Source organism: Ictalurus furcatus, chromosome 7, assembly GCF_023375685.1.
Source record: "Ictalurus furcatus strain D&B chromosome 7, Billie_1.0, whole genome shotgun sequence".
Lineage (NCBI taxonomy): Eukaryota > Metazoa > Chordata > Actinopteri > Siluriformes > Ictaluridae > Ictalurus > Ictalurus furcatus.
Window position 1 is genome coordinate 28,123,832 of NC_071261.1, and position 25,168 is coordinate 28,148,999.

Genomic DNA, 25,168 nt, shown 5'->3' on the forward strand with positions numbered 1-25,168 from the left:
TTCCGGCGCGAGAACTCGCTCTCGAAGACCTCGACGAGCATGACATACAGCTGCACGCCTTCCAGACACATCCAAGTGAACGCCGCCAGGAAAAAGAAATGAAGAATCCCGGCTATAACCGAGCACACGATCTGAGAGATGATAAAGAGAATATACAGAAAATGACAAGGGGAACACTGTTTGCAGGAAACATCAGGCGGTTACCACGGAGACGGATGTGTAAATCATAACAGCGATCCATCCGACTGAGTTTCTGTTTGGAAATTGTTTTCGGTATGAATGTAGTGTGATTAACAACGCAGATTATGTAGCTGGACCGCGACGATTTGACCTTCTCAACTCCATCACTGCGCAGTGTATAAACGTTCCCTGACATATTCAACGTTATCCACTGCATACCTCGCTTATCTCTCCAAATCCTATCCTCAACTAATCCTAATATTTATTTTTTTGCTGGTTGTTTGAAAGGATCTCACCACATTCATGAGTATGTTTGCGTACCGGAGGTTCGGTCATGTTGAATCCCACGAGGAAGAAGAGCTCGGCGATGAAGAGGTTGATGCACAGGTTCTTGTGGATGGTGTTGCGGTCGCTCTGCAGGCCGCGGAAGAAGCAGAAGGTGAAGATGCTGATGGCCAGGCAGACGAGCGACACGGCCATGCCCATGCGCGTGATCACGCTCAGAAGAAAATCGTGGACGCTTCCGTCACCCTGCGACAACAAAACAGCACGTCATGCTTTCTTTACCTTCACAGAATCGAAAGCGTACGCTAAAGCTATCACATCCTTACTCACTTCCTGCTCAGGGTCCTGGCGATTTAAATGAGGCTACGAGCTTGTTTATACAAGTGCTCACCAACTCTCTTCTTTGAGATCGAAGTTCCTGCAGGTTTCATCTCCAACCAAAATCTGTTTTCTGAAATGATTAGATGGTCAGGTGGCCATGATTGTGGTTGGAGCTAAAGTCTTCAGGAAGGTAGCTCTCCAGGAACAGGACTGGTGACCACTGGTTTATATCATGGGAAACTTTAATGGTAAAAGGTTTGAACTTATATAGCGCTTTTATCCAAAGTGCTTTACACTGGTTCTCATTCAACCATTCACACACACACACCAATGGTAGCAGAGCTGCCATGCAAGGCGCTAACTTGCCATCGGGAGCAACTTGGGGTTCAGTGTCTTGCCCAAGGACACTTCGGTATATGGAGTCACGTAGGCCGGGAATCGAACCGCCAACCCTACGATTAGTGCACAACCCGCTCTACCACCTGATCCACAGCCGCCCCTTAATCCATTATAAAATACTGTGTGCAGGTACAAGCTAAAAATAATAACGGTGCGAGCAGGATTTTAAAAAAAAACAAAAAAAAACAGTCTCACACACCATTTGAGACCAATTATGAAGTTTAATGATGTAGCTGAGGTTGAGGAACTGTCAGAGCCAGATTTCAAAGACCACTGCTGCATCCCAACTCGCTTACTATCTGTCCTAAATAGTACCCAAGATTAGAATGAACTCGTCCCAAATGGTAGTATGTTGAAATCAGTATCCCAAGGGTACCCGGATGGTCTACTATTTCTGGGAGATTTTCGAAGTGTGGACCCGTGGACGCTTTTTTTCAGCTAATATCGCGCACGACTCCTTGCGTGAGGGACGGAGGAGGAGTTCTGTGATGGTTTGCTTCGGCGAATTCAACCTGCAATCATGGCGGACGAGTGTAACGTGGGGGACGCAGTATAGAGAGGTGTAAATGAAAACGTGGAAAAATGAATCAAGGGAACGGTAAATGAAATGATATCGTACAAACTATATAAGGAAAACGAATGAAGAAAAGCTGAAACGCAACGAGGAGTTTGTTTACGGTGACAGCGGGCGTAACTAGGCAACAACGGCTTCAAAAGTTTGCATTTTTTTTTCTTCACAAAGAGTACATACTTTTAGTGCAGGCGAACTGGGACGCACGCAGCACATGGCCACATTTAAGCCACGCCCACTTCGATTTACATCCAAATACGGATACAAAGAGAGCTACGACTTAATTTACAGCCACAGATTTCTTTTCTTTTCTAGCTTGCTAACCCAGTTAACTTTGCTAGCTGTCTAACATGACTCGGCATTATATTCCTTGAGAATCTTAGTTTTCCTTGCTGCCTACCTAACATAACATTATCTTTGCCTAGCTATTTAACATACATTTATTTTGCTTGCTAGTTTGCTAGTCTACAGTAGTCAAGTCCAGCGAACATCACCGCTAATGGTTTCTTTAACGTCACAGTCTTGATCTGAAATGATAAATCAATGGTTTCACATTTCAAACGCTGGTGAAAAGCAATTACATCAACGATCCTTTTGTTAAACATCTACAAATGTAACTTATGTAAGAAACAAACGTAGAGAAATTAAAACTTTCGGGGAAAATGTATGTCCAATCAGCTAATTGTTACTATAGTATAGCTACGGAGGATGTATCCATAGCTTTAAAAAGCGTTTCTGTGATAGTGATGATGTATACTGATACCAAAGTGTTGGAATAAAGTATATAGTGTAAGCCATTAAAAAGACTAGCTCTTATACACCAGGGGTGGCTTTTATGAAAGGGCTAGCAGGGCTTTTAAAGCCCAGCTATTGCTAACATCTATGACTCACAGACATTAGACAGCAGGGGTGAATGATGCAGTAGCGCAGGTGCTCTGGACAAGCTGATTATGTCCCTCGGCTATGTTTTCTGTTTGTCTTTTTATTCATCAGTAGATAAGTGACTCAGTAGGTTGTTGATATGGTAGTCTGCTCACAAGCATATTTACCTCCTAACCATCAACTAGAGAAAAAAAAATACTTCTTCAATTTATACAGTTAATCACTTCAGCTGTTTCATAGATTTATTTGTAGTGTGATATGGTGATTAGTCAGATAAAAAAATATTTAATCCAATCTGAAAACACTTACAAGTTCATAATGCATGTTTTTAGATTACATTACGTTATCTTTTCATAGCCTAGTTACCGTTGCTAGCTGTCTAACATTACATGAAATATTCTGCTTGCTAGCTTGCTAACTTTGTTATCTGTCTAACAGTACAGTACATAACTTATTTGCCTCGCTAGCTAACATAGAGTTATTTTAGATGCAAGCCTAGTTATCGTTCCTCAGTATCTAACAAACATTTTACTTGCTAGTTTGCTAGTCTAGTTACCTTTGCTCAATATCTTTAGAACATAAATATACTACTTGCTAGTTTGCTAGTCTAGTTATCTTTGCTGAATATCTAACATACATATATAACTTGCTAGTTTGCTAGGCTAGTTACCTTTGCTCAATATTTTTAGAATATAAATATACCACTTGCTTGTTTGCTAGTCTAGTTATCTTTCTCAATATCTTTAGAACGTCAATATACTACTTGCTAGTTTGCTAGGCTAGTTATCTTTGCTCAATATATTTAGAACATCAATATACTACTTGCTAGTTTGCTAGGCTAGTTACCTTTGCTCAATATCTTTAGAACGTCAATATACTACTTGCTAGTTTGCTAGGCTAGTTATCTTTGCTCAATATCTTTAGAACGTCAATATACTACTTGCTAGTTTGCTCTTCTAGTTATCTTTGCTCAATATCTTTAGAACATTAATATACTACTTGCTAGTTTGCTAGGCTAGTTACCTTTGCTCAATATCTAACAAATGTATTACTTGTTAGTTTGCTGGTCTAGTTTACTAACTATAACACTATTTACCTTGCTGGTTTGCTAAAGTAATTATATTTGCTAGCAACTAACATTTATTTTTTTATTCCTTACTAGCTACAACGATATCCTTGTTCTTAAGATACTGCTTCATCATCTGACTTAAGAAATGTTCAGTTAAAATGTCTGTAAATGCATTTATCCATACAATATTTTGCCTAATTCCACTTTTGAGTCTGTAAAATTACTCGGCCGCCAAAACAGTAGCTAAGGTAATAGTGGCATAGCTAATGAATATTAAGGATTTATCCACCTTTAGAGAGTTATTGGTTGCAAAGGATTTGGCAACCAGAAGTTAAACATGCTCATTTTATTTAAAAAGGGGGAACTGTATAAAAGGTCTGTGATGGTTTTACCCAGTAGAGACATAAACCCCCTCGTTCAACCTGCAAGTATGATAACCTGCTTTCTCATTGAACTGTCAGTGTCAACAAGCACCCACTCTGTTCTTGCTCACACTCACAGATCCTGCTTCTTCACTGCTCCCTGTCACTGCTAACAATTCACTTACATTCACAGATCTGATGCTAACGCTTGTACTGACAGCACTCTTGCTACAAACTCTCACACTCCCCCACGCCTCTCACATTCCTGTGCCTTCAAGCTAACACCTACATACCACCATATTGACATTAGCACTTACATTATGCACCATCATCTTTAATGTCAGCGCCAACATTCCACCCGCTTCGCTGTTAATGCTTACCTTCCAAACCATCGCTGTCAAAGACCCACGAGCCACTCGATTGCCGCCAACACCCACTTTCTCTGCTAAGGCTCAACGATGATGATAATTTAGCATGACAGCATGGGCTGCTGTTTTCAGTCATTTACAATCATTTGCCATCACTGATGGTCATTTACCATGACAGGATGAAACTACCCACTATGACCACCAAAGATTTGTCTGGCTTTCTTTGAAGGCTGAAAAGGTCATCTTGCTAGAACATTGCAAATGAGCGCTGTGCTATGCATGAATAAATCATTTAGCTAATCAGTACCCTATGCTGTCTAATCAAATAAATATTATCAGTTAAAAGACTAGTACAAAGGAAAGATGAAGACAATACTGGAAAAGAAAATGATTCCTGTATGAAACTTTCAAAGCATCTGAAGTAAGGTCCAGGATAATGTGTTCTGAGTTAATCATTTCTCAGAGCTAATTCCATTCGAGTAATTCAAACTAAGGAAAAATCCCCGTATCAGTTTTTTACTTATGATTAAATTTGTGACTTGACTCCCGATGCCTCCGAACGGATTATTACCATGGTTAACGTTACAGCTAGCATCAAGCTACAGTATGGATGGGGTAAAGTTCATGGGGCAAGACCTGTAATTATCTTCACCACAAACCCCATGTTTCCACATTTATTACCGGTTAAATGCTAGCTGCTTATGCTATTAAACTTGTAATCCTGCTCTAATTCTACTGCTCATTGAAATATGGTCCCCAGTGCACTTAGCGTCCTCAGGGCTGTGCTCAATGGCGACGCAAATTGCCGCTCTGCACGATTCTCATGTGCTGTAGGAACATGTGTCCTAACTGGATTTTAGCCACAAGCCGTAAACACGAGTTTAATCCTGCAGCAGGTTTCCTACTCCTGCATCAGATGTGGCACTTGTACTCTTGACAGCAATGAGGTTTTAATGCCTTCCATCCCTCATTTCATTTTGTGATAGTCAGACTGTTAGCATCTGCCTCCAGTTTAATCACCGAGCCTGTTGCATCAATCACAAGGTTTTACCCCAGACATGAGACGGGTGCCAGAACCAACGTCTAATCTAAAGATGTTTACATGAGTTTAAATGCCGTTTGTTTGAAGACGGAAGATGCAAACACTCTCCTTATGGTGCGTGTTTACAATGACGTTGTTAGCTATGGACATCTTTGGTTAGCTATGTAGATGATCACTAAAACCATGTTTAGTCTAAAACTGCATGCATGTTCATCCATATTAACTGGTAAATTATTTTATCAATACTCAAGGTAAGCATTCATGAGGTTCTATTTCTCATTCATTATCGTCATGGATAGAACCTTATAATACTAAGGTCATGATCTGACCCTAGAAATTTAGAAGGTTCATTGTTCTTGTGGTCCATCTGCGGCAAAGTGTCTGTAGAGAACCTTTTCAGAACCATTTTTCCTAAGTGCATACACGCTAGTGTCCAGGGACTCTGGCCACATCAGCCCTGGGTTATCATTTGGCTATCATACTGGCCAAAAAGTGGAGCGGTTCTCCAGCCTAGACCTAGTTCCATCACAAGCACAGGCTCCAGGCGGGAAAATGATCGTCAGTGTTTTAGTCTGAGAACCAGCCCTTGACTATTTTCTTAAGGTTGTCCCTCTGGAGAAAGGTTTTATGTGTAACAGACAGGGTTCTGTCTTTTCTATCAGACAAGGTTCCAAATCGAATCCCTTTAGGAAGCCTTAACTATAAAAAGAACTCATAAGAAACCTCACGAGGTACACTCTAGACCACCAGGCACTGGGAGGTACACCATTAACTTTTGGCCATATGGCCATCACATTAGCCAAATTGTGGGGCAGTTCTCTGGCTCAAACCAAGTTTCAACACCAGTGCAGGTTCCAGGACACTGGAAAAAAGGGCTAACTTAAAGGAACTACTCTCTTATTTAAAAAAAAAAAAAAAAAGTTCCAATTAGAACCCTTTCTTTGATTTGTTTAACTTGGGAAAACCCTTAAAGATTTCATTTAGAGAACCTTACAATGGAGAGTTTTCCTTTCAGATAAGGTTCCAATAGAACCATTTTTAGAAACCAAAGAACCCTTAACTATCCAAAAACACCTCTCTAGTAAGATTACAGGTAAGAGCAGTTATCTGCTAGGCAGCATGTGCAAGAGCTGAGGTGGCAAAGCCATGCGAGTGTTCCCTCACCACATGTCCTCGGTGGGCCATGAGGATGGCGAAGTTGGTGAGGTGACTGCACGAGCAGGTGGTGTGGGTCTTATTTGTCCCCAGGAGCTTGCATCCTTGAGTGGACCAGTATCCCATCATGCTTCTCTCTGAGTAGTTCCAAAACGAACAGTTTGGGTTGAAGTAATTCTCGGTCTGAAAAGCAACCAGAAGATCACAATCAATGATGAGTATGGCTTGGTACAGCACAGTGAAATACTTCCTATCATGTGTCCTACATTGGCCTTAACTATAAAGTCTACCTACACCGTTTTGTACTTACATCAAGGTGTTCGAGTGTGAAGACGACAGGCTCAGAGACAAAGATGCGACTGGACTCTTTGTTGATGGATGCAGACAGGATGTGGGAGTTGACGGTGAGTGTGTGGTTCCTCACTCCTCCTTCACTCACCAGCCTGAGGGTGGCGTTCTCCATGGTCAAAAAGCGCCCAAGGTGTTTGTACAGCACAAAGACCAGCTTTGCAACACCTGTATTCCAGGAAGAGTTCATTACGGCTCTAGGAGATGATGGGTAAATCCAATGCAGGTCATGTAAAGAATAAAACACGTCAGGGGGTGTGCTTAGGGGGAAAATAATGATGGGCTGGTGTGATACAAAGCGTAGTTACAGATACCACCCTGAACCTGATTATTTTCCAGTAACATCACCCCGTGAAGTTTTTTTTTTACCTCTTATACGGCAGCAATTTGCGATTCTGTATCAACTAAAGAAGGACGCATCATACTTTTTAGTTACATTTAATGTTGTGGAATGTCCAAGCTAGTTCCTGTTATTGCTTATATTATAACTAGCTTGTCATGTTACCAGGAAACCAGAATATGCAAGACCGAAGACTTTCCCATGGCGGAAAACTTACTGGCTGTTACGAAGCACCGACACTGGAGACTCCTTCCATAAACGTCTCCTTAGAGCAATCCTTGTACATTGTTCTTTGTTAAATAGCGGCACAGTTTTAATCTATCGATTGCTAGTCTCAGATTAAGTGGCGCGTCCACCATTGAAGTCCTGTGGATTAGTTGTTACTACAGACACAATAACGTATTAGAACAAGTGCATTAATATCTAATATGGACCTGTGATATGAACTACTGCCCAAGTTGCTATTATAGAAAACTAATCAACAACAATCTTCTGACCAATCAGTCTCAGAGTTTATTTTGTATATTATAGTATTATATGACAATTTTATATTGCGGTATAATATCACTTCTCTTTAAATCTGTATTACAGACTGACTGAAAGATTCCATATTTCATGAGATGTGACTGGAAATGATGCTGACGCTATAATTATTTTAGACTTCCTCGTGATGGTCTATTGTGATATCAGTATACCATCACACAGCAGGTCTCAGTGACGATACACATGATCCCCGAGTGCTGTGAGGTCTTTGCACCGGTAGGATTATAATCAGTTTTTAATTCATTACACCACGCACACTGGAGGATTACAGTCTTAAATTACAGTCTTGAGGAAGAGATGGGAGCCGGTTTTACTTTCGTCGAGTTGATTTAGCAGCCTAGCCCTCACACCCTGTCATGGTTTGGACAACCTAACCCGTTTGTCACGGTTTATCCGGGTATGAAATTTCACTCGGCGCTGTAGAGCCTTGGTTCTTGAGGACGTTGTTCCCAAAACAAACAAACAAACAAAGGCCAATACATAATCTCTACTTTGTGTGACAACACAAATCCAAAGATCTGTGGCTCATGTTACACCAGCTGTCGCAATTTGAAGGGCCTTGTACGTCTCATGAAGTAGTTTGTATGAGTGGTGTAGGAAAATTCTACCAAAGTTGAAATGGAATTTTGGCTGATGTCCTGGTAAAAAATTTGTTTTTGTTGTTGACATTTTCACATCTCTGTTTTGCTGTGTCATGTAGCTATCCAACGACTTGATCAAAGCGTGAGATTCAGTGTCTGAGCAAATCCTTATACAACATGATCTTTGAAGGAAGATGCCGAGGCAAGATTAAAAAAAAAAAAAAGCAAAGGAAAATATTTCCACATCGATTTGGTGTAATATATTTACGGTTTCCTAAAGTTGGGGTGAAAGACAGAAATTCGTCTCTTTTTTTTGGATGTTTGCCAGAATTCAGTCAGTGACATCCATCAGGATTTCCCAGACGGCTCGAGAACCAGTTCAACTTGCTGATTAGACGGATTTGAAAACAGCCCAGGTGGGTGTGTCCTAGGATACTAATAAACACTTTTGATTGACATGTTCTGTTTGAGACTCCTAGCCTGATACATCGCTTAAGTGGAACTTAACTCTAATGACTGGGGATGAACCTAAAGGCCTAAACAGCAAGAATCAAGACTGTTCACCTGTACATGTACAAACCCACCCAATCACAACAGTCTACATTTTAGCTAGGTTAGCTTTCACTTGCTAGGTTGTTTGTTATTTTGAACAGACAATAACAGACTGTTTTCACATTAACACATCCATCAATTAATTTTCTGTACTACTTAACCCACACAGGGTCGCAGGAAGCCTGGAGCCTATCCCTAGGGACTCGGGGCACGAGGCGGGGGACACCCTGGAACGGGGTGCTAACACATCACAGGGCACAATTGCACACATACTCACACACTACGGACAAGCTGGAAAAGCCAGTCAGTCTACAATGCATGTTTTTGGACTGGGGGAGGAAACCGGAGTACCCGGAGGAAACCCCCAAAGCACGGGGAGAACATGCAAACTCTGCAAGATTAAACATTTGGGGAAAACTTTACTATTTGTTTAGACTTTGTGATGCACGTTGTGTCCCACAAGCCCAACATGAACCTAATTAGAAAGTAATCACAGTCTGGGGTTTCTCTGGAGCTTTAAGAGTCTGAAACGGAGCCACGGCTCAATTCTGCTTCACTCACCATTCTTGCTGTTCAATTTGACCGTGTTGGCGGGGAGCTGGATAGTGGCGCCTCCTTTGCTTGTCTGAGGAAACTTGAAATCCTGAACGTGGCCGTCTGTGCTCAACACGTACACATCCAACACTGCAGGAAAGGGAAAAACAAGACAGACAGGCATTACCATTACAGGAAAAAAGTTTATATCCGTATAAATATTGCATACATTGGAAAAAAATTTTTTGAATCCTATAAATATATAAAAAAAATTTCTATACTTCTATAATTGACTAAGCCGGAGAAAATAGGGCATAACGCATCATTTATTTATTTATTTAGAATTGCTGGTAATAAAAGTTACAGCAGTATCCTTTTAACTGACACTTCAGTTCTCAATATTTGTGCTATAAGTGTTACACCTCACTCTGCATACCAAAAGTGCAATATATATATTTTTAAATATAATTTTTCCAGCTTCAACGTAACTTAACTTATCTATGGCAAAGGGAAGCCCCTACAAAACTCGCATCTAAGGACAGACAGATTTGGAAGAGATGAAAAAAAATAAAAAAAAACAATCCCAAGACAACGAGATTTCCTGAGTCTGCTGCAACATATCATCACTTTCTAGTGTCCAATCTAATATACTGCACTGCACATCCATATACTTTTATGTGTAACAATATATTTCAAATACATTAAGGGGAAATGTACTGAGCCTATAGTGCATGATATATTAAATATACTACATAGTTTTTTTTTTACACCGTATTTCTGCTCCATAAGGAATAACACATGGTTTTTGAGGTTAAAATACATTCCCCTATATAGTATAAAAATGTGGCTAAAGATTAGGCGTGATTTTCACTTTCTGCATGGTTCCACAGCTCTATTGAAGAAAAAACAACAACAACAACAACAAAAAAAAAACATTTGCACATTTAAGCTCTGCCATGAACCAGGTCCTTTAAGCTCGATTTAATCGGTAGCTTCTGTACAAACCTGAGCTATCACTTCACTTCATGTCGCAAAGCTCATGACTGGAAGGAAAATGTCACAATAAAGGTAACAAAAATGATCTGTTTATGCCACTTTGCGGTAAAAACGAGGCTCTGGAATGACGGCCGCTGACCCGCTTTATAATCCCTGCATTGTGTGCTGCTGAAAAGAAAGATATGGAGCGTTTACCTATCTTGGGAGTGGAAGCACTGAACAAAAAAAAAAAAAAAAAAAAAAAAAGGCATACACAAAGTACACCAGAGTACACAGTGTGTGAATGTCAAGTATAGCCAGGATCAAACCTATCACTAGACTTTTACTGTGATTCCTCCTGTGACTGCTGATAGGTTTGTGTCTTCAGCTGCGCCTTTAGGGCCCCGAAGGAGCGCAGCTCCGAATCCATTCAGACTTCGTTCTGAGCTCGCTTTGATGTGTGAAAATACAGCGAGGTCAGGCGTCAGTATTAGCGCAAACTCCCTTAACTCCCTCTCTCTCTCTCTCTCTCTTCAACTTGTATTTCTGACACTTGGAAATAAGGGACCTTTTTTGGTCCATCTGTCTTTCTTCCTTTACTTCCGGCAGCACGTATCCACTCCATCTATTTCCTTCAGCCCTCGAGCAGTTGCCTTGTGTTGCGGTTGAGTTAAATTATGCTAATTACCGGTGAGAGACGGAGACGGAGTGGCAAAAAAAAAGTTTCCCTAATATGCTCCAGGGCACTTTCTGTCAGCCGTGGAGCCGGCAGGCACTGGGCTGCATCGCTAACCACATCTTACGTCTCTGAAAGCAAGGACAGACTGAAACAGGGGCGAGCGAGGTGCGTCTGCAGCCGGGGGAGAGAGAGAGAGAAAAAAAAAACAACACTAGTGCAAAAACTAAATTAATACTGTTTTCAACACTTGCCAAAACAGGGACGTAGTTATTAAAAGACAGAGAGTTAAAAATAAAGCAGTTATATTATTTAAGAAATGTTTTTTTTTCTGCTCAAGCAGCCACAATTTTTGTTGTTAAAGCATCGTGTCTTCTTTAAAGCTTAATTATTGTTTATACTGTTTGCCGTGCAGATTTTGTCAGGATACTATAAAATCAGCGTATGCTCACGAAGGGCATTTTGGAATGAGGGCAAAAACAGCTAAAAATAGATAAGTAAATAAAGCACACGGATAAATAATGAAGAGGAGGATGATTATAAACTGCTGAGGTTATGAATGTAAAAAACAAACAAACTCAAATTTAAAATGAGACAAATAAATAAATAGATAGGAAGATGACTGAGAAATGCTGAGGTTTTCTCCAAAAAAAAGAAAAAGAAAAAAAAAAAACACCCCAAAATAAAAATCAATAGGTAAACAGGTAAAATCAAATAAATAGGAAGATGCTGAGGTTTAAAAAAAAAAAAACCTAAATAAAAATAAATATATATATATATATATATATATATATATATATATATATATATATATATATATATATATAAAATTCACCAAGCAAATAAATAAACTTGTAGATAATTTAGAAATACTAAGGTTGGTGATTTAAAAATACAACTAACTAACTAACTAACTAATAAATAAACAAACAAACAAATAAATATATAAATTGAATACACCAAAAAAAAAAAATTATAAAATAAATGGATAGACATGCTGAGGTTGTTAATGTAAAAACAACAACAACAACAACAAACAAACCAAAGCAAAAAACTTTAAATTATAATCAAGTAATTAAATAAACAGGTAGATGATTGAGAAATGCTGAGATCATTGATGTAAAGCTACAAAACAAAAATATTAATATACTCAAAATTAAAAACCAGCAATTAAATAAACTGGTCAACAATAAGAAATAATGAGGTTATTATTATTATTATTATTATTATTATTATTATTATTATTAAAAAATCTTCTTTTCCTTTACTTTTTGACTTCTGTGCTTCTAGGTTACATGAGAGGACAGTGTCTCTTTCTCAAATCTGCCTTCCTAATAGTGCCCATGTCTGCTTTTGAAATCCTGATATTCACCAGCCCCATGCTTCCTTTAATATTTGAGCTCAAAAAGAGGCAAGTGAAACCGAGGGAAAGCAGCTGTAGACGCTCCGAGCAGAAGGGGACGAGAGTTTCAGCTCTGAAATGTAAAAAGGTGGAAGGCCATTGAGGAGAGGTTAAAAGCAGAGCCACGACAAGCTGGAGGAAAAAAAGAAACGAAGCCCGAGCCCATAAAGCTGACCGATATGAATGCGATGCTAATAAAGTCTGCTGGCATAGGAATCAAACACAGAGGATCAGCGGAATCTTTTTCATACCTCGTCCTCGCGTCGTCTGAATGAAAAAAAACCCCCAGCTACTATCAGGTTCCAGACTCCTCGTGGCCAGCACAAATGAATGACTGACTACTGAAAGTAGTTAGAACTTCATGAATGAAACGGTTGTATGATGGTTTCAGATTTGGATTGTAGTGATTATTATTAAAAGGAAAAAAGGAAAAAGGTTTGTCAGAGTAATAACTTGTGTCGTTTACATTATAGAACTGCTTTGCTGCTTCAAATTGCTTCAGAGTAAAGTAAAACAAAGAAAAGTAAAGAGAGGTAAGATAAGTTAAAGTAAAGTAAAGAAAGGTCGAATAAAATAATGTAAAGTAAAGAAAGTTAAGGTAAAGTAAAGAAAGGTAAAGAAAACAGTGTAAATTAAAGAAAAGTAAGGTAAAGTAAATTAAAGTAAAGAAAGGTAAAGTAAAAAAATGTAAAGTAAAGAAAGGTAAAGCAAATAGTGTAAAGAAAGGTAAGGTAAAAATAATGTAAAGTAAAGAAAGGTAAGGTGAAGTAAATTAAAGTAAAGAAAGCTAAAGTAAAAAAATGTAAAGTAAAGAAAGGTAAGGTAAAGTCAATTAAAGTAAAGAAAGGTAAAGTAAAATAATGTAAAGTAAAGAAAGGTAAGGTAAAATAAACTAAAAAATAAAGTTAAGGTAGGGTAAAGTAAAGTAAAGCAGGGTAAAGTGAAGTAATGTAAAGAAAGGTAAAGTAAAGGAAAGAAATGTAAGGTAAGGTAAATTAAAGTAATGTAGAGGAAGGTAAGGCAAGGTAAAGTAAAGTGAGGTAAAGTAAATAAAAATAATGTAAAGAATGGTAAAGTAAAGAAAGGTAAGGTAAGGTAAGTTAAAGTAAAGAAAGGTAAAGTAGAGTAAAGAAAGCTAAAGTGAGGTAAAGTAAATTAAAGTAAAGCAAAGGTAGGTAAAATAGATTGAAGAAAGGTAAAGCGAGGTAAAGTAAAGAAAGAAAGGTAAAGTAAAGAAAGTTACATAAAAGTAAAATACATTTTAAACACAAATAAACGGTCATTTATTTGTCATTAATAAATTAATTAATTAAATACAAACATAATCTACAAAATGTATCAAACAAAATCCAGTATTTTTGCCTGTCCCTGCCGACTACACTGTATCCTGAAGAACAATCATTAAAATTCTTCAAAAACACATTATTTTTACATTAATGTCTGAAGCCATTGAAAATCTCATGTTTAAAACATTATTTTCCACGAGACATCCATTATAGCTCATGAAAATTGCATTTTAGTTCACAATCACTGCACGCTGATACCTGAACACATTCACCTCTATGAAATATTTTGAATATTCCACAAGTCACATGTTCAACAGGATGTTGCATCATCCAGATTTCTTGAAGATCATGAGAAGAAGAAAAGTCTCTCATTCTCATTTTTCTTTCTTTTCTTTGATATTGGGAAATCAACTGGCTAGGTCACTTTGAATGAACAGCCCTGTTATGAAAATTATAGAAAGTCAATTATTATTATTATTATTATTATTATTATTATTATTATTATTTATTGAATTGATTCATTTGAAAATATACTAGATGCTAGTTCTTAACCACATCCTGTTTATTTGCTAATGCCAAAACTCAACCTTTTTTTTTTTTTCTTTAAAAGCAAAATGCAGCCGTTGTTGGCAAAGGAAGCTTTGCCAAAAAAATTCAATATTTTTGCCTAACAAATTGTTTTTGAATGCTTAAATGCAGTTGATGTTTAATGTCTAAATGGAACAGTAATTATGGAAACACTCTTTTCAGAAAAGTGGAAAAAATATTTTCGCTTTCAGAGTCAAATTATTATTATTATTGTATAATAATAATAATTATAAATAATTCGGAAGCACCTCGGGGCGAGATATTTAGAGCCCACTCAGTGTCCACAATCAGCTCACATCTACGTTCATTCTCAGCAGTGTGTGTGTGCCCATGGTTGTGTGTGCGTCAGTGAAGCGAACACCTCGTCATACGTACTCAAAAGCCTTTCAAATCACCACAAATCTGGATAATGGACAAAACTTGGTATTAGCATTTAGACGTCACGTTCAAAGCTGGATTCAAAGTAAAAAGCCGGCTAGTCTGGAAAGCTGCAGGAAATGGGAGCACCACGGAGAAATCTGGTGTTCACATCACACACAGACGAAAAAACATGTGCAAACATATCATTTGCTCTTTCCTCTGGCTGTGTGTAACTTCCTGAAAGGGCCGTGTTCGGGTTTAAGGCCTCTACAGGTTATAATTTGATATTTATAATTTGATAGCCCTGTTTAATAGTGATCGCGGGTCAGATGTCCAACAGTGACGTCACAGTCATTTACAACTTACACAGAGCGTGGAGCGAAACTGAACTGAACTGAACTGGTGTTTGTACATCTGAAATAAAAGGTCACATTGCCTTTATTTTCTATTTACACATCTATCTATCTAGCTATCTGTCTGTCTGTCTATCTATATATCTATCTGTCTGTCTGTCTATATATCTATCTATCTGTCTGTCTGTCTATCTATCTATGTATCTGTCTGTCTGTCTGTATATCTATCTATCTGTCTGTCTGTCTGTATATCTATCTGTCTGTCTGTCTGTCTGTATATCTATCTGTCTGTCTGTCTGTATATCTATCTGTCTATCTATCTATCTATCTATCTGTCTGTCTGTCTTCTGTCTGTCTGTCTGTCTGTCTATCTTTCTATCTATCTGTCTGTCTGTCTGTCTATCTTTCTATCTATCTGTCTGTCTATCTGTCTATCTTTCTATCTATCTATCTGTCTGTCTATCTGTCTAACTATCTATGTATCTGTCTGTCTGTTCATACATCTGTCTGTCTGTCTGTCTGTCTGTCTATCTATCTACCTGTCTGTCTATCTGCCTCTCTATCTATCTTTGTCTATCTATCTATCTGTCTGTCCAATCATCTGTTTATATATTTATCTATCTATCTATCTTTCTATCTATCTATCTGTCTGTCTATCTGTCTAACTATCTATGTATCTGTCTGTCTGTTCATACATCTGTCTGTCTGTCTGTCTAACTATCTATGTATCTGTCTGTCTGTTCATACATCTGTCTGTCTGTCTGTCTGTCTGTCTATCTATCTATCTGTCTGTTCATACATCTGTCTGTCTGTCTGTCTGTCTATCTATCTGTCTGTCTATCTGCCTCTCTATCTATCTTTGTCTATCTATCTATCTGTTTGTCCAATCATCTGTCTATATATTTATCTATCTATCTATCTATCTATCTATCTATCTATCTATCTATCTGTCTAACTATCTATGTATCTGTCTGTCTGTCCAATCATCTGTCTATACATTTATCTGTCTATCCACCTGTCTATCTATCTATCTATGTCCATCCATCTGTCTATCTATCTATTTGTCTCTCTGTCTGTCTATGCCAATTGGCTTGTTACAAATGTTAGAAATCTCCTCCACTCTCAGAACAAGAACGCCAACAAAACTCCATCTTTCATAATCATCACTATGTAACAGGGCTATTAAGCGCTGGTGCTGACAGAAAGCTCTCATCTCACCCAGAAGCTCCATCAGCAACTCTCTTTCTCTCTCTCTCTCTCTCTCTCTCTCTCTCTCTCTCTTTCTCAATGACTCACTTATGTTCTCCGCAGGCACTTTGACGACAGCCGGCTCGATCAGGTTGTCGGCGAGGACGAAGGCTCCTTCCTCCAGCGTGTCCAGCAGCATGGTGGCGGCGTGCGTTTGCTCCGTCGAGTTCATGTCCTCCCACGACTTCAGCGCTTCCGGTCTCAGGAGGTTATCCACCGTGTCCACGATGGCCTGCATGCAAGAACACAAGAGTTGTGACGGACAGCTGGAATTCATCAGCAAAAGGGTTTATAAACAAATGCAGGTCAAGGCAGTTGAACAGAAACTAATGAGACCCATGACGAGCGAGTAGGACCATGGAGGAGGGGCTGAGGGAATTTGCACGGGTATTTCCCAGAAACAAGGTCCAGTGTTTGAGTGTTGTGTGTTACCATTGTCGTTTAACCATCGCCGTGGTTTATTATTTCAAATTTCATCTGAAACAAAAAAACATTAGCCCAATATTTTTCACATCAATGGAGCATTCTCCTTCGCCTCCATACCCCTACAAAGCTCTTGTTTTCCAGAGACCAATTATGGCTCCATTCCATAACAGGATCTGACCGCAATGCCCTCAAAATGTATGCTTTTTCCTGTGGATGGAGGGACGGGGGGATTGAAGGCTTATCGGCCGGCAGGATCTGTTTGCAGAAGCCCGGTGGACTGGAGGAAAACTGCATGTTCACCTTCGCTTTCTCACCCCTAATCGCAAGCTTTTCATTTCCTGAAGCCTGGAGCGCAGCGCTAACTGAATTAAACAATCCCAACGCTACTCGCTGCCTCGTTTAAACAGGCCATGGACGGCTCCTGACATCACATAGTGGCCACTTATAGGGCAGTGTCACTCCAGGCGTGCCATTAAAGACGCAAGGAATATAGCTCAGCTGAGGCTTGTTGGCGTTCCACTGTGGACTTCATGATTTACTGAAGATAAAACGGCTTTAAGACCGGTTAGGTCATCCCTACAGGAAGCTCTTCAGCTGCTTTACGGACAGTGAGCGTAGTAATGATGTTTCACGGCTTTGTGTTTTTCGCCTTTCACGGTTTCACTAGAAGTCAGTTCAGACGGTGATTAAAACCAGTGACCTTTCGCCTTGGTTTTAGCGATATTTTGGCAATAATTAGTTTAAAAAAGTAATAAAAATGTTTAAAAAAAGTACAAAGTTTTTAATGAGAACGCTGTACCTCGCATCATGAGACAATAATTACATTTCTATCTAAGTACATGAACACGAAATTAGATCACAACCAGCTTTTAAATACCAACAATCTGTCTACTTGTTTAATTGTTCATTTGTTTTCTAATTTTTTTGTGCTTTTATGAGTCTGGTTTCCAAAATTGGAAAGCTACCAACAATACTGTATAAATAAAACATTATTATTATTATTATTATTTTATTATTATTATTTCTTAACATCAGTTATGCCTCAATAAACTCATAAAAAAATCATACTTATTGTTAAAAATGTCGTTTTTTTTTTTTGTTTGTTTGTTTTTTTTTTTTTTACACAATTCTTGTATTTTTGTGTGTGTGTGGGAATAAAATTACAGATCTTTAAAATAAAATAAAAAATTTCCCAGATTCATTTCTTGAAATTTACAAACTGTTTAGTTTCCCGGTTAAATCTGAGAACGTGGTCATTTAAAAAAAATGTAAAAAAGGAGGTTGTATTACAAAAATAACGGAAGGTCTAAAGACAATCTTAATAAAATCGTAGCATCTTCAGTTAATACCTTTTTTTTTTTTTTAAATTCCATTCCATCCTTGGTGTGGAAATTCTTACCAATGAATTCCAAACTTTTCCAGATCTACACCAGAACCCTGTTCTAGCATTTCTTGGGATCGAGTAGAGCTTTGAATTCGACGTCTAAGCAATAAAACACACAGATGCAGGAAACTAATCTACGACAGGGTGGTATGATAAGGCCAGGAGCAAAAGCACAGTTAGTGTTAACATGTAACGTTGATTGTTTTCCGATAACAGCACGCCATACTTATTATCCATTTATAGTTACTTTTAATGTTAAACAAGCTGGTTCTTTTTAACACGAATGCCATAGCAGCTCTTTTAAACTGGAGACTCCTTCCAGAAATGCTAAATAAGCATGTCCTTACAGAAAACTCTGACATATCAATATATCAATGTTATGATTATACACGTTTTCATTATATTGATGTCATGAAGCGTCCGTCGTACAAATCCCTGTGTGAGTTGTTACTATAGAAACGATAAAGTGTTAGGACACATTACAACACATTAATACAGGCGTGTGGTGTTAATTCAGTGCTGTGGTAAACAATTCATCATACTGTGCTGTAATATCCACAGTACTAATCTAGTAAATGGTGAAATTGGCTAATGGTTGTATTATTAACGTGCACTGTTTGACCTGGCTGTTATATAAACCATGAATAAAAAAAAAAAAAAAGGTCTGCTAGTGGGAACCTGCTCATTAATTCGCAAACGGAAGAAGCCCGCGCTCTTCTGTGGACGAGAGCAGTGTTTACGCCGTCAGAAGCGAGTACTCAGTGCATTCTTAATCTGAAGGAGGTTTGTCAACACTAACACAGTCGTTTGAATGGGAGAGGGACTTTGAGGCAGAGATCATAGCACACATTTGGGGAAGCTGGCACGCCAGGCGAAGCGGCCCGTCGTCGGCCTATTTCTCTCAGCAGACAAAAGGGAAAAGGAGGAGAGAGAAAAAAAGAGAAAAGAAACGCCATCACATGAATAAACCCCAGTCAGAAATAGGCTCACGTGACATCAGGCTGGGATTTTTCTGCAGCGAGTGTTTGTGTTCTTTCAGAGCCGAGTAAAATAAAAATAAATACGTAAGTAAAACACACCCCAGAGTTTGGAAGACGGTGTTGCGGACGGAAAACGGGATGCGATGAACGTAGATTCTCAGAATCCATCAAACAATTGTAAATTGAACCATGCGTCCCTGAGAACGCGGGATGATCGGCGAGTGCTGAAAAGTTGAAGTGGGTGAAAAAGCGAGCATGCAGCCACTTTGATCACACTGTTGGCAGACGTGGATGGTGCAATTACGGCCGCGGGAAGGCAATTACTCATACAATGTTCCTGTGCTGAGGGACGGGAGAGAGAAAAAGGAGGCACGAGAGGGAGAGAAAGAGAGAGAGAGAGAGAGAGAGAGAAAAGGAAGAGAAGGAGAGAACAAGTGGTTTGAGGAGGAGATCAGGGCTGGGTTGAGAAACAGGTGGGTGTAAGGAAAACAGGGAGGTGAAGAGAAAAAACGTGAAAACTTGGAAGCACGAAACACAGAAGCAGAAGCGGTGCAATGAAGGGGGGGAGAGGCGAAGAAAATGCTGGCACAGACTGAGAAAGAGAGAAAGCACGAAAGAGTAAGAAACAAAGAGCAAGGGAGTACAAGTGGGAAAGTGAGAGCAGGGGATTGAGGGGGAGGGGGAAAAGAGATAAAAGGTAAGGAGCAAGAGCGAGAAGCGAGAAGGGAGCAGAGAGAGAGCGAGAGAGAGAGCGAGAGAGCGATGGAAGGATGAGAAGTGTAGGGAAAGAAAAAAAAACAGTAGCCAAGCAGACAAAGGCAGAGACACTACTAATAAGTGGCTAAAGAATGAGTCAGATTCCAGCAGAGAGCATCCTGCAGGAACAGAAAGCCAGCCAGACAGACAGATGGCCAGACAGAGAGAAAGAGAGGGAAGCTACATGCAGTAAAGCTGAATTATACCGTGTACACACCTTCATATAGGCCCTGCACGTCTTTTCTCGCTTTTGGCGCTAAAGGGAAGATCAATAATAAGACAGAAACACACACACAGAGTTACAAGACGTTAGAAGCTACAAAGCCAGGTCCTGCGTCATCAAAGGAACATCAAGGCACCACATTCCTGCACACAATCAAGCGTTTCGTCTCGACGATGCAATCAGACGTTGCACGGGAGCAGCGTCACACTGAGCGAGCGCTGTGCTACCCCACATCGCCCTCCTCTTTCAATTAAAAGTGTCTTTTGAATATCTAACTGGCTTACATAACCAAAACACCAGGACTGCTGAGTTGTAGAGAGAGGGAAAGGAGGGGAGAGAGGCGGGAGGTGTCAGGGAGGGAAGGGGGGGTGAGGGTGGGGAGGTTTGGGAGGGGCAGGGGGGGGCAGGGGGGACGGGGTGGGGAGAAAAAAACAACAACAACAACAACAACAAAAAAAAAACGGAGACGCAAGTACTGGACCGTGCTAGAAAATCCATTAAACTCAATGCATTCAAGCTGGAGGAGGTCATTTGTATTTGATGGTCAGGATAATTGTGCTATCTGGCGATATGAAGGTTTCAGAGCCGCAGATAGTCTTTTCATCAAAACAAAGTGCCCCCCCCCCGTATCCTCACCCCCCACAACCCCCTCTAAAATCGCTCTTTTTTTCCCGCACCGATCCTTGTGGCGACGCACAGCGTGAATAAGAAGAAATTGAAGAAAGGGAAATTTTCAGCTTGTAAACGGGATTTCTTTGCAGAATTACACCTACATTTCTTTAACAGTGGCAACGGTTTAAGCAGCCTCGAGACGGAGAAAGTCCTCCACCTCGCCGTCCCACAATCCTTTATGTGGGAGATCAACAGCCTCGTGGGGCCCTCCAGTCGAGCCTCTTCTGCGGAAATTCCTCCTTCAGCAAATACTTGGCTGCATATTACGTTCCTAAAGGGCCCTGGCTTCTCTCCTGTTCTTTATTTATTTTATTTTTTTTTCATTAAAAAAAAAAAAATGGTTTCTAGACACTAGCGGCAGCTTTTTACATCTGTAGTGCCAGTTGAGTCAGATGCACTAACCCCATAATTACAGGGGAGCTGAGCTGGAACATATTCAGGAGGGGGGAAAAAAAAATCCCTGGGGCTAGAGTACTGACAGGCAGACAGGAGGGAGTGTCCTTCTGTACCACCTAGAGAAGATAAGCCCTCTCAAAACGTGAAAAGAAAAAAGGGATTCGGCTTGTCAGGAAAAAAAAAGCAAATATGTATAGGCGGGTTGTCCTTCAGGAATTCCACCGGGCCTGCTAAACGTTTCAGGAATTCCTCAGTGGCAGGAAAATGAGCTCTGGGAACAGCAGAGGCAATCGAGATCGGGAAATCCACAAATTTACAATTGTACCGAGCTCAAAAGGTTCTGTGGGAACAGGGGGCTTGGTAATGCAAAATAAGCAGTTGATCTGCACCCAAACATCAACTGAGAACATAAATGTTCAATTGGAGGTCTACTTATCTGTAATAGCAGTGAAAATTACACAGAAATTCCCTTCAAAACAAATACACTGGAAAACGCTGCGCTATTACTCCTGACCACGAACTGGATATTACGCAAAATATGACGCTTCTCAAAATAAAAAAGAGAACATTAATCTGCTGTACCTTGTTGAAGCTGCGTCCAGCCGAGTCCTTCTCGCTGGGCCTGAGCTCCTGAAGCTGTGCGTCCAGGATGTCCACCAGCTGCTCCATGAGCCTGACGCTGGAGCTGACGTCGCCGGCAAACACAGGGCCGTGCGTGTGGCGCGCCAGCTCATTGGCCAGGTTCGCCGCGTTCTCTCCACTCCGGATCTGCCCCAATTTAGAGCCGAAATGTGTGATTACAAGGGACACAAATTACACGGTGGATTTAATGCAGGGAACTGGCAAAGAAAGCTCAAGAACCATGTTGATAAACTTTGCAGCCCAATATTTTGGGCGAAATAGACTGAAGAGGAAATTGTTACTTGTTGCAGGGAAATGAATGTGGCGTGACTGGCTTGGGGCTGCTATTCACAACGCATTAATCAAAGGGTGTTGCTAAAATGCTGTCCACACATAAACGCAAAATAACATGTTTTGGATATATATCGATGAGGAGGTGGATAAAATTACACCATAGCTCACAAAGTTGCTCGACTGAAAACCACAACTTGTTCAGAATCTCTTTCCTTTGCAGAGCTGATGAAAGAAATCAGTCCAAAACGTCCCGTATTTCATCATTATCAAACACCAATACAGCATATTACTCAGTGAGCACGTCTTATTGAAGGACAAATGATTTAAAACAGAGACGAACCTGTTTTTTTATTGGTTTAGAAACATCTCATATGAGACCCGATATGAAATTTTAATTAGGCTGGAAAACAAACGTATATATATACACACACACACACACACACACACATATATATATATATATATATATATATATATATATATATATAAAATTTTTCTTAAATAATATGGATATTTTATATTGTAACATTAAAAACAAAGCTGAATTGAATAGAAGACAAAATGAATATAATTGAAAAGAAAAAAACTTAATATAAAATAAAATATATTGCGGACATGTTTACAAAAACAACAAAAGCATAGTTATACACTTTATATTTAATTTTTTATTTAGGCATAATTCAAACTCATTAATTTATTTGTATTGGCAACAAGTAAGACATGGGAGACTGAATAGTTTTTTTTTTTGCAATTTAATTTTGTTTTATTATTATTACTAATTTACAGGGGTGCAGTGAAATTTTGAACGCTGAATATTTTCGGCCGAAAATGGCATTTTCGGTTTCTTGGCCGAACGAGAAAAAAAGCCGAAAATATGAGCCAAAAATATATGCTGCCATGGTTATAACCGATGGTTATCTTTGCATTGCAACATTACTAGATCCGCGATTTAAAGAACATTACTTTGACTCGTAGAAAAAGCCGCGTGCGCGGGAAACGATACAGGCAGAGCTGGAGGTGAGGAATGCATCTGCTGAAGGTTCGAAGCGCCGCACAGAGCAACGTGTTCCGGAGAAACGGGTGTGTACGAGTGATGAGGTGCAAACTCCCTCCGTTTCTGACATGTTTGACGAGATTCTACAGGAAAGCGCCCCGATCCACAGCAGCGCTACAACGAGCGCAGCTACGCTTTCCATAGCTTGCATGCAGGTATTTATCTGCCCCGAGCACCACCACAGAGAGTGAGAGACTATTCAGTGCAGCATCTCATATTCTTGGTGAGAAGAGTAACCGTCTCTCCGGCCAGAAAGCTGAGCAACTTTTGTTCTTGAAGAGAAACCTGACGCTTTTGCTTAAATAGAAAGCAGTCTGATTTGCTATGTGTATAGCACTTAGATTCAAATTCGTGTCGCCCTGCAAAACTTTGTTCTTGACTTGAGGCTACATCTGTTGTTTACAGCTTGAGGTTGGTTTTAGTTCTATTGCTGCTGTTTTGCACAATAATCTTTAATTCATGTGGAAATACGGTTACATAAACAGAATGCAGGCCTAGTTCATTACTGGACTGCTGTTTTGACAGCAACTGGGATAAGAAATGGAGGATTCCTTTGGCGTCACCTCCGGAGTCAAACAAGGATGTGTCATTGCCCCAACACTCTTCACCATCTTCATCTCGGACGTCATGCATACTGTCAAACCCAAACTTCCATCCGGCGTAATCATCGAGTACAGGACAGATGGGCAACTAGTCAGACTCAGTCGTCTCAAGGCCAAACATCGGACATCCCTCACCTCCGTTATCGAACTTCAGTATGCTGATGATAATAGCATTATGTCCCTCAGCGAAGGAGATCTTCAGGCCACGCTCAACGCTTTCGACTTTGCCTACAACAAAATGGGGCTTTCCATCGACCTGAGGAAAAACCAAGATTCTTCATCAGCCAGCACCAACGACGAACAATCCACAACCAGCTACAAGGCCAAGTACTCGAAAATGTCACCACGTTTGGCTATCTTGGAAGCTACCTCTCAAATACCGCAGACATTGACTGCGACGTACAACACCGTTTGAAATGTGCAGCAACAGCCTTTGGACGTCTAGGAAGGAGAGTCTTTCGAAACCGGGACCTGAAGAACGAAACCAAGATCCTTGTGTACAAAGCAGTTGTCTCGCCTGCTCTCTTATATAGATCAGAAACGTGGGTCATCTACAGGAGGCACCTGAATCACCTGGAAAGCTTTCATCAACGCTGTCTCCGCAGTATTTTAAGAATTACCTGGGAAGCCGACAGGCCCAATATCAGTGTTCTTGACGAAGCCGAGACCACTATGATTGAAGCGATTGTCAACGAGAACCGACTTCGCTGGACAGGACGTGTTATTCGAATGGATGACAATCGACTTCCAAAGCAAGTTTTTTACGGCCAGCTCAAGGAAGGAAAGCAATCGAGAGGAGGACAGAAGAAACGCTACGAGGACATCCTGAAAGCGACACTGAAGAGCAGCAGTATTGATGTTAAGACATGGGAGACACTCGGACAAGAGAGGAACACCTGGAGATCACTCATGCATCGAGGAGTGGAATATTTCGAGCAACACAGGAGAAAACAAGCAGCGGAGAAGAGAACAGGAAGAAAAACATGAGTCCTGCAGCCCAAATCTCCTCTTCCCATTGGTTTGAGTTGTCCTCACTGCAACAAAATAAGTACCACCATGATAGGACTCTTTAGCCAATTGCGAACACATAGAATATATCAACATAGTCGCTAGCGATGTTAGACAATCATCCTTGAACACGAGGGACAGCCAAGAGTTAGGGTTAGAGTAAGAAAAAAACACATATAACGGCCAAAACAAACAAAACTACCACTGAGAGCCAATAATTCACTGCTTCAGTCTAGTTTTCTACAACACTGTGGATCTGTTAGTTCAGGAATGAAGAATTTAATAGTTTAGCACATAGCAGAAAGCAGCTGCTCCACATTCATTGGCCTTAT

The 25,168-nt window shown here is 40.0% G+C and overlaps 1 protein-coding gene across 6 annotated transcripts in view; it reads right to left on the reverse strand.

Moving 5' to 3' along the window:
* LOC128610374 (adhesion G protein-coupled receptor L2-like) overlaps nucleotides 1-25,168 on the reverse strand; it is a 142,396-nt gene that overhangs the window by 34,410 nt on the left and 82,818 nt on the right. For 5 of the 6 annotated variants that reach the window (XM_053629643.1, XM_053629642.1, XM_053629645.1 and 2 more), the window contains exons 8-15: nucleotides 21,840-22,025; nucleotides 20,184-20,222; nucleotides 16,469-16,652; nucleotides 9,560-9,682; nucleotides 6,945-7,150; nucleotides 6,644-6,817; nucleotides 502-711; nucleotides 1-131 (exon numbers count right to left, since the gene is read on the reverse strand). The exon at nucleotides 1-131 is cut by the window's left edge and continues 90 nt beyond it. In XM_053629643.1, the coding sequence (XP_053485618.1) occupies nucleotides 1-131; nucleotides 502-711; nucleotides 6,644-6,817; nucleotides 6,945-7,150; nucleotides 9,560-9,682; nucleotides 16,469-16,652; nucleotides 20,184-20,222; nucleotides 21,840-22,025 (1,253 nt within the window). The remainder of the gene's footprint in view (nucleotides 132-501; nucleotides 712-6,643; nucleotides 6,818-6,944; nucleotides 7,151-9,559; nucleotides 9,683-16,468; nucleotides 16,653-20,183; nucleotides 20,223-21,839; nucleotides 22,026-25,168) is intronic. The other variant, XM_053629644.1, reaches the window with a different exon arrangement.